We start from the raw sequence: 10,254 nt of genomic DNA on the forward strand, positions 1-10,254 counted from the left end.
TGGATCTCCTTTGTATGCATGCTTGTTGACCCCCCCTCAAAGAATTCTAGTAGATTGGCGAGGCATGATTTCCCTTTACAAAAACCATGTTGACTATTTCCCAACAAATTATGTTCATCTATCGTTTCAACCAATTTGCCCGGTATTGAAGTGAGGCTTACTAGCCTGTAGTTGCCAGGGTCACCTCTGGAGCCCTTTTTAAAAATTGGCATCACATTAGCTATCCTCCAGTCATTTGATACAGAAGCTGATTTAAATGATAGGTTATAGATGACAATTAGTGGTCCTGCAATTTCACATTTGAGTTCCTTCAGAACTCTTGGGTGAATACCATCAGGTCCTGGAGACTTATTACTATTTAGTTTATCAATTTGTTCCAAAACCACCTCTAATGACACCTCAATTTGGGCCAGTTCTTCAGATCTGTCACCCAAATAGAATGGCTCAGGTTCGGGAATCTCCCTCAGATCCTCAACAGTGAAGACCGCTGCAAAGAATTCATTTAGTTGCTCCGCAATGACCTTATTTTTGAGTGCTCCTTTAGCACCTCGATCGTCCAGTGGCCTCACTGGTTGTTTAGCAGGCTTCCTGCTTCTGATATTTATTTATTTTTTAAATTGCTAATACTTTTGGAGTCTTTGGCTTTAAAATCTAAAGGCTCTATTTAGGTGTAAATCAACATGTTTTAATATTTAATATTTATATCAACCAATAAGAATGCACTTGTCTTTAGAAAATAACTGAAGTACAAATGGAAAAGTTGATTAATATTGAAGATTTAAGTCACTCCACCCTGATTGCAAGCCTTTTCATTTTGGTTCACAATTTTCAGGAATGTTCTGAAGACTAGAGGAATAGTGCTTCCATTCTCTGCTGCCAGGCCATGAACTGTTTCCACAATTGTGACAATTAGTAAAGTAAAAAAAGCCTACCTATACCTCAGGTAACACACAGGAACAGATAAGATTTCAACTTCAAGAGAAAACCCACCACTTAAGTTAGTCTATAAATAAAAGCAATACAGCTATTAGTACAAATATCTGAAGACCAATGATAGTAGCCAGGCAGAACTAGTCTTTCCAATCCACAGATGGCACTGTTATTTCTTTAAAAGGATCCACCAAACCACCCACAAAAGGTAATTTTTATGTCACTAGGAAAGAAAAATGATGCATTTACGGCAAAGGCAGCCCTGTTTACCTCAGACTATGTCAATAACCCTTATGAACAAAGCCTATTAATAGCACAATTAATCTCTACTTTAGAGTTCTGTACTAGCAGGAACCACTAATATCCAGGTGCCTCCCACATTAGATTTCCAAAAACAAAGTGTTCAGTGGACTTCAGGCAGCCTTCAGCTCTTCTCCCTGCTGCAGTTATTATTTTTGGGGGGGAAGAGGTGGATGAGGCAGTTGCTGTAAATATCATATTGGTAACACAGAATGTTTGCTAACTAAAAGGAAAGACTTGCAGCATAATCTATAGGTGATAGTATGCTTCAAATTATTATAAATGTCACAGTGTTTTTTCTGCTGCATCAGAAAGACTGACACTACAAAAAGAAGCACAAGAGGAAAAGCTAGTTAGTACATGACACTAACAATTTAGCTTGCAGAAAAACAAGCAATACACAGAACTACAGTATGTTAGTTGTACTATAACTCTTAATTTATCTAGTGCTCATTCTTGGCTGCAGAATCACCCTTTTGGCACTTATGACTTCTAAAGCAATATGCATGAATGATCACAGCAATATGCCTATGCAACAGACTGCAATGCCAAAGGGCACCAAAATATGAGTGAGAATAAATACAGCCAAAGATTAAATACTTGGAAGTAAAAAGAATTGGCAAGGAAGGAAGAACATAAGAAAAAGAAAGACTTACAAGGAGAAAGATAGAAAATACAGAAGGCCCAGGACACCTGAGGGAGAGAATGAGAACCAAGATGGGAAACAGTTTTGTAACATAATACCACATGCCTATATGGAAGTCTGCAGCAACAGTGTGGGGTGTGAATTCAATGCAAAATGGCAAAGAGCCCTATGTTTTCCCACTACCACCCCTCTCCCCACTCAAACTTTCCATGCAAGAAAATCCTGCAGAATAGGTTCATACCTGTGCTGCTAGAGTTCTATCCCATAGCCAAGGTCCTCTGTATCCTACAGCCAGCTGGAACTAAATTCTGTATCAAGGCGTTTCTGTTGCACTCTCATGCAGGAGACTGAAAATTTTGAGGTGGCTTCCATTTACATTTGTAAAGAAAAGGAGTTCTCTTATTGAAAGAGAGTATCAGTACAACACAACTACCAAAACTTCAGGAAGTCACTAGTTAAGGCAGCCTCCACATGCCTTAATACCCAAATATCATATCTGAACCACTCACTCTTCACCTCCACAAACTCAATTGATCACAATGCATACACAGTTCTTCTACATCAATCTTACCTCCAACCAAATTGGATAAATATATTCTCTATAGACGTTTTCACAGGAAAAAAAATCTATAATCAGCTGTTTGTATGTGGAAGTATGGTGCTCAGAATTAAGATTTATGGGTAAGTGTGATGCAGAGGAATTTGATGTATTCACTGGTTATACGGTGGAAGTAAATCTATATATAAAATCAATGTTGAAAAGAATGTTTATGAGATGTGGACAAATTGGAGAGAATCCAGAGAAGAGCAACAATATAAGATGGAAAGATTAAAAAAACTGGGCATGTTTAGTCTTGAGAAAAGAGGACTGATGGGGGACCTGATAACCTCTTCAAATATGTTAAGAGCTGTTCTAAAGAGGATGATGGTCAATTGTTCTCTAAAGGTAGGACAAGAAGTAATGGGCTTAATCTACAGCAAAGGAGATTTACGTTACATATTAGGAAAATATGCTAACTATAAAGGACAGTTAAACACTGGAATAGCCTTCCAAGGAAGACTGTGGAATGCTCATGACAGGAGGTTCTCAAGAGCTGGCTAAACAAAACACGACAGGGATAGTCTAGGTTTACTTGGTACTGCCTCTGTGCAGTGGACTCGTCTTGAAGACTTTTCGAGATCTCTTCCAGTCCTACATTTCTATGATTCTATTATTGTTATCCACACAAATAACTTAATTTTGATATTACTATCCTTCCTAGGTCTTCTTGCAGAGTTTATATCTATATAAAAAAATAGGCATTTCTTTCAGTCCTACTTCTGCCACCTCAGATATCTCCAACCCTTGCTCAAGCCTCACATTCCCTTCATGTTCCCCCTCACTGCCGTTTATGCCCCTCAGCCTCTGCATGAAGTGGAGGAGCAGCCAAGAAGGGATAAACCAGGATGGGAGAGGGTATGGGGAAAAGAGGGGGCAAGTGCAGATCTATGTAGAGAGCATTGGAGAAAAAATGATTGAGAGTGGTGAAGAATTGAATGTTTTGGGGAAACCCGCAGTTGGGAAAACAGTGCTTCTGCATAAAGCCACTCCCCTCTCATCAGAACGGGGGACAAGGAGGAAAAAGAGAGGAAACTTGAAACTACTACCTCCATTCCTGAGACACCTTCTCTCTCTGATAAGACTGAGATTTGCAAGAAGGGACACTCAGTCTGATAGACTTGAGCAGGTCACACTGGGGAGGTACAGCTGTGGAGAGTATTTTTATTCTTCTTCCTTGTTAACCCTCCTGTGACCACTCAAGCCCCATGCCCAGTCATCCTCAGAAACAGGAAAAGATGAGCAAGGATATGAAGCAGAACAGAAGAAAACCCGGTACCTCTCTACAGGCTTCGCACTCCAGCAACTCCGCCATCATTGGTGCTTCAGCTCCCCAGCCCACATCACTTTGAGGACCCAGTTCTTTGCACACCAAGACTTCAGCTTTTGAGGGGCTCTATGCAGTATTGCTGTCTGCTACACTAAGAAGTCACAGCAGTAGCACCAAGCCCCACTTCTTTCCCTACCTCCACAGTGACCAGTCCCAACCAACCTCTGTTCCATCTCAAAGCCCCATCTGACTCCCACTGCCCCAATAGCCCTACCCAGCCTGCCTCCCTAGTATGTTTTTGACTAGCACAGCTGGTGAGTCAGGCTGCCAATAACAGATACTACAAAGCAGCATATATGGTGCTTCCTACTCTTCCATGGTGAGCAATAGTTACACTATAAAGATTTTCATTAAAAGCCAACTCCCTGCCCAGAAGGGGAAGTCAGATTACAAACTAGTTTTGCTCTAGCTGATTCTTCAGCATGTCCTTCTTTACCTGATGTCAAAATAGACATTGGGATTCAGCAGTGTTATGTATCTTATTCCTACGTTCAGACGCCTTTGATGTATAATCTGTTTTTGAATGAAATCAGCTGTAAATTGCTAGTCATTTAAAAAAAATCTGAATTTTACTGGATTTCGTCCTCTACTTTTAAGCATTTATTGGTAAAAAGGTATGCTGTATCCTAAATGCTATGGAAAATGTTAGTGATTTAAGGCAAAATGAAACAAATGTGCGCTCATGTATTTTTATTTTCTTTTTGTTTGTACTGTGGAAGAAAATACTTGTTTATCTCCTGTCAGCACTAATTATGCAGGGCCTATGATCAATTAAAGTAGAATTAGGTCGTGGTTTTGTTAAAGAGTATAAGAAATATACCTATTCCGGATGAAAGGAATAAAGCATACTGCACACAACCGTGATCTTTCTGGTAGATTTAACAGCTTTCATGGGAGTCCATTCATTCACCAAAAAGATATTGACTGGCATGCAGCATTCAAGATGGCATGAACAAGGCAGACAGTCAGAGGATCCTCAGGATCCTAATATTTTGTGACCATGGAATCATGTCACATGTACAAAGCGTGGAAGTGTTCTGTATGGAGCCATCAATATAATTTAGAACATCTTTAAGGTTTAAAATTGAAGCAAAAAAGGGACTGTCAACACAGCTGAAGTCTGTGCTTGCACATAATGTCATCCAGCCATTCATTATAGCTAGCAGCATAAATACAGATGTTTGGAAATAGGACTAAGGTTGAGAAAAGATAATTAAAAATTAACATGATTATCTCTTCACCAACCACTTAAGCACTCTGAAGTGACAAAAATCCTCCTTTCCTACCTTTATAACTACAACCTAACTTCTACTTTACTGGAGTATGTTCAACACCTCGTTTGTGATGAGCCCAAAGAGCCTTTCACCTACAGACATTTTTTCCCACTTAGTACTACGAAATCCAAGGCAAATAATGTTTCAGCTAACCATCACAAGAGTTTGTGGGATCTGCATATACCGCATATATCGGAAGCTATTTATCCAAATGTATCTGGGTGACTAGTGAAGCTTTAGGGATGCAGCATGTAAGTGTTGATCTCTCCATAGATTTCCACTTCCACTCTGGCTCCAGTGCTCTGCTGCGCTTACAGACACGGCTCCTGGATCTGGGAGGCTGACGCCCCTCCCAGAATAAAGCCGGGGGAGAAGACAACACCCACACGCGCCCGGGCTGAGACGCCAGCATGAGTTACTCGCAATGCTCAGCTGCCCCGGGAAGGAACTGGCAGGGGGAGGCGGCAGCACCTGGAAGGCAGCGCCAGCTACACAGCGCTGGGCCGGTCGCCCCGCTGCCCCTCCCAGCCGTGGGGACCAAGACACCGCGTCCGAGGGTCGGGGAGGGGGGGCTGGTGTCCGAGGGGCGCGGAGCTGCCGCGACTCGCCCCCACCAGCGCTCGCTGCCCGCGGGAGCCGGGCCCCCCTCGCAGCCGGGGGGGTGGGAGGGCCCCGCGGCCGAGCCCGCCCCGCGCTGTCACTCCCCGGCCCCGAGCCCGGCCCGCTACCTGTCCTCGCTCTTGTTCTTCTGCTTCTTGCCCATGGCGGCGCTGGCGGGGCCGCCCGGTCACCGCTCGCCTCCGTCCGCCTCCGCCTCAGCAGGGTCCGGCCGGCCACATCCACTCGCACCTGGGTGCATATGGTGAGAGGCCGCAGTGCGCAAGCGCCTTCACCCCGGGACCCAGCGCCACGGCGGCCTACGGAGAGGGCGCGAGACAAGGGCGCAGGAGGGACCCGCTGAGCGAGGCGCTCACTGCTGCTGCCAGCGCCCCCTCTGGCCGGAGGGCGAACAGCGGCAACAGGCGCACGCTCCCTGCCAGGCCCAGCCCCAGCCCCAGCCCTCCCCTTTACTGCCCCCTGCTGCCCAGCTCCAGGCTGCCCCTCCTTATTGCCCAGCCCTAGGCTCGCCCCCTCACTGCACCCTGCTGCCAAGGCCAGAGGAGGAAATTTCCCACCCCCTCCCTCCTCAGGCATGGGGGTGAGCACTGTACACAACACAAAACAAGGGACGCTCTGATTCACTGGTGTGGCCCGGTGAACAGGGAGTCAGACTATGGGATTCACAGACCTGACACCTGACATAGGTAAATAGTTTTCCCTCACTGCGCCTCGCCTCCCCCTCTGTAAAACAGGCACAACCGCAGCATCATACGTCCCAGGGGTGTTGAGAGAATTCATATTTGTAAAGCACTTTGAGATTACTGGACCGCTAACAGCAAGCGCCAGATCTTTTTCTTAGCAGGGGAGGCTCCAGGCCCCAGCACGCCAAGTGCGTGCTTGGGGCGGCAAGCCGCAGGGGGCGCTCTGCCGGTGCCGCGAGGGCGGCAGGCAGGCTGCCTCCTGTGATTTTCCTGCAGAGGGTCCTCTGGTCCCGCGGCATCGCTGGACCTCCCGCAGGCGTGCCTACGGAGGGTCCGCTGGTCCCGCGGCTTCGGCGGACCTCGCCGAAGCCGCGGAACCAGCGGACCCTCCGCAGGCAAGTCGCCGGAGGCAGCCTGCCAGCCGTGCTTGGGGCAGCAAAATCCCTAGAGCCGCCCCTGCTTCTTAGGTACCCACAGTGTGTGCAGGGCCAATATAAACAATGAAGAAGACACAGCCCATAAAGCTTACCCTCTAAATCAGACACAGAACACACAGAGCAGACATTTATCATACATTTGAGAGAGGTTTTGGGGGTGTTTTTGAATCATCACTGAAAAGCTTTTGGAGAGAAGCACGTTTTAAAAGGATAGTCAACTGGATGATCAGATAATTAAAAATTAAGTATTACAAATAGTTTCAGGTGTGATGCCAGTCCCCAAGTTTTCCTGTCAATTTTTGTGGTGTTACAACCACGTTTTCTAAAATTACAAAAAAAACCACTCCCTTTCTGCTCTGTGAACAACTCAAACAACAGCAGAAACTGAATAACTAAAGTCCCTATCTTGCTATGTACTCTATGCAAGCAACCCCATGTCCACACAGGGCTCTAATGATTCCTAGGGCTTTGCAGCAGTGCAAGGGTCAACCCCCATAGAGCTCATTGTATGATCATAGTTTAACAGACGGTTCTGTACCTACAGGGTAAAGACTGAAACTCACTCTACACAAGGTGGCGATAAATGCACAGAGTAAACTGAAAAATTTCCCCCGATAATCTTTTATTAATAGTAATCTTAGATTTAAAAAAATACAATTTTTAAGTTGCTAGTGTTCCTTTAAAGCAGAACATAAAGAAATGTCACATAGTGTAAAACGAAAGGGAAGACGTTTCAAGAATAAAAGAAAGCACATTGTTACCAAAGGAAAGACAGTGGAGGGGCATTTTAATACCTGGGATTGAGGAACCATATATAGAGGCTTGCATGGTGTCAAGTATCAGAGGGGTAGCCGTGTTAGTCTGGATCTGTAAAAGCAGCAAAGAATCCTGTGGCATCTTATAGACTAACAGACGTTTTAGAGCATGAGCAGGGTAGTTATGGAAGCTTGGGAAATGTGGGGAGTTTAGGTTGGAATCACTTGTCAATGGAAGGGTTTGGCACATGAAAGTGCTTTCAGGGTAGGCACTTGCTCTCAGGAAGGTACAGAAGAAGGTGGGTGCTAGCTGAACAATCTGATATGAGCAAGCAGCAGCGGCGTGCTGCTGCGCCCGCTCTGTGCTGCGCCGCCCGGTCCTCGGTCCGGGTCCGCTCGCCCGCGCCGCTCCTCAGCTCCCTCGCAGGTCCCCGCGGCGGCGGGGAGGCGCCTCCGCCGCTGTGGACGGGCCGCGGGCGCGGTCCGGTCCGGCGGCTGAGCGCCCGCAGTCGGCGGCGCGCGGGAGGTCAGCCGGCGCCCGCGAGCGCGGGCCGCAGTCATGCCTGCGGCAGGGTCCGTCGGTCGGTCGCCCGTGGCCCTCCGCATCCGGGCGCAGGCGGCGCAGGTCCACCGGCCCAGCCTGCCGCCCCCTAGATTTGGCCGCCCCAGGCAACAGCTTGGTTTGCTGGTGCCTAGAGCCACCCCTGGATATGAGGTACTTGCTATTGGACACATTTGCTAGATCTTCCCCTCATCCTCCATACCCTCAATTCTTCTTTCCCTTCGTACTGCATCTCTGTCCTTTCCTTTGCAATGGCATCTCTGAATGTACAAGATTACCTTGCAGTTAAGCTGCAGATGATAGAGTCCAAATTCCAATATTGTGTAATTTGGCCCCAGACTACACTGCATGTCAGATAAAGCATAATTCAAAGGGAAGGGACTGTGCTAGGGATCAGCACAAAGGCAGCTGACCCACAGCTCAGCTTTAAAGAGATAAACAGAAATGGCAGCACCAACTGGTGCGGAAAAAAGGTAGGTTTGCCTGCCAGCTGGCCTATGATACTGAAACTGCTTACAATACTATAGTAAATCAGGAAGTTTGATCAGTGTAGGCAGTACAAGAGCACTGTGGAACTGCTGGAATATTGCTCAGCTCTTGGAAAACGTACGTAAGTTCCACTCTATGTTAGCTTCATTCAAGGAATTAGGGAGGGTTTAAAGAAGGAAAAGACAAAGGTTATCAAGAAAATTTCTTAGCAAAAGTATAGGAAAAAGGTCTGTGGTTCTGGCAGCATATACTTGTGTACCCAATAACACCAATCGAATGACAAACATACACTAGTAGGATTGATCAAGTCTTTTCTTCATTACACAGAAATGTAAAAGAATGGAAATCCTAGATGCTACCAGAATTTAAATCAAACTCTGAAGCTCTTTTTAGTAGCACTCACATTTAAACAGCAACTAGTAGCTGAAAGCCTCTACTGGCACATAGGTGTAATTTGTCATGTGTGTAAATAAGGCAAAATGGCTGAGAACTTAAAAGTTGGATGGTAAGAGACCACAAATCGCAATGATGATTGAACCTGCTGAACAAAAAAAGTTCTCAGCCATGCTTGCAGTTCTTTCCATTACTTCACACACAACAGATATTCTAGGCTTCAGAGTGATGTTTGGGGTTATTATGTGTTCTGGTTGTGTTCATTTATGTCTGTGGGGTTTGTGTTGGGGGATTCTGTACTGATTTGTGAAGGTGGCAAATGAGGGGTGTGTGCTGCTGTGAAGGGCTGTATGTGTTTGGGGTTATTATATACCGGGGTTGGCAACCTCTGGCACACGGATCGCCAGGGTAAGCAGCCTGGTGGTCCGGGCCAGTTGGTTTACCTGCCGCCAGGCCAGTGCAACCCATTAGGCCATCTAGGTGGTCACCTAGGACACTAGCATTTGGGAGGTGGCATTTCGGGTCCTTCAGCGGCGACCACGGCGGCCGGATGTTTGGCCATCCCAGCCATCATCGGCATTTAGGCAGAGGGTCCTGGGGTAGGGGGGCGCAGGGAGGGCCGCCTGCAGCAAGTAAGGGGGGGCCCGGCACACAGGGGATCCGCTCCCTACCCCAGCTCACCTCTGCTCCGCCTCCTTCCCTGAGCACGCTGCCTTGCTCAGCTTCTCTCCCTCCCAGGCTTGCGGCGTCAAACAGCTGGGGGGGGAGCTGCCACGGGGGGGTGCCTTAGGGTGGAGGGGGGCAGAGAGCTGCCACGGGGCTCGGGGGGTGCAGGTGGAGGTGTCGCCTAGGGCGTGAAACATCCTTGCACCCACCCTGCCTGCCGCATCGGCAGGTTTGGCCGACCGCGGCTCCCACCGGCTGCGGTTCGCAGTCCCAGGCCAATGGGGGTAGCGGGAAGCGGTGCTGGCGAGGGATGTGCTAGCTGTGGCTTCCCGCCACCCCCATTGGCCTGGGACGGCAAATCGCGACCACTGAGAGCCGCGATCAGCCGAACCTGCCAACGGGGCAGGTAAACAAACTGGCCTGGCCCGCCAGGGTGCTTACCCTGGTGAGCCAAGTGCCAGAGGTTGCCGACCCCTGTTATATACAGTGGCTGTGTCGTGTGGGTGGCTGTGCTGATTTGCATCTTGGTGATTGTGCTAAGAGAGTAGCGTGGATTTGTGCAGATGGTGAATG

The 10,254-nt window shown here is 47.6% G+C and overlaps 1 protein-coding gene across 1 annotated transcript in view; it reads right to left on the bottom strand.

Annotated features, from left to right (window-relative positions):
* The window catches only part of EIF5B (eukaryotic translation initiation factor 5B), a 65,712-nt gene extending 59,724 nt beyond the window's left edge, over window positions 1–5,988 (bottom strand). Inside the window, exon 1 of the mRNA XM_039547990.1 lies at window positions 5,807–5,988. Within this exon, the coding sequence (XP_039403924.1) occupies window positions 5,807–5,841 (35 nt within the window). The 5' untranslated portion in view covers window positions 5,842–5,988. The remainder of the gene's footprint in view (window positions 1–5,806) is intronic.
* Between the last annotated feature and the right edge of the window lie 4,266 nt (window positions 5,989–10,254).

This window comes from Mauremys reevesii, linkage group 1 (assembly GCF_016161935.1).
Source record: "Mauremys reevesii isolate NIE-2019 linkage group 1, ASM1616193v1, whole genome shotgun sequence".
Lineage (NCBI taxonomy): Eukaryota > Metazoa > Chordata > Testudines > Geoemydidae > Mauremys > Mauremys reevesii.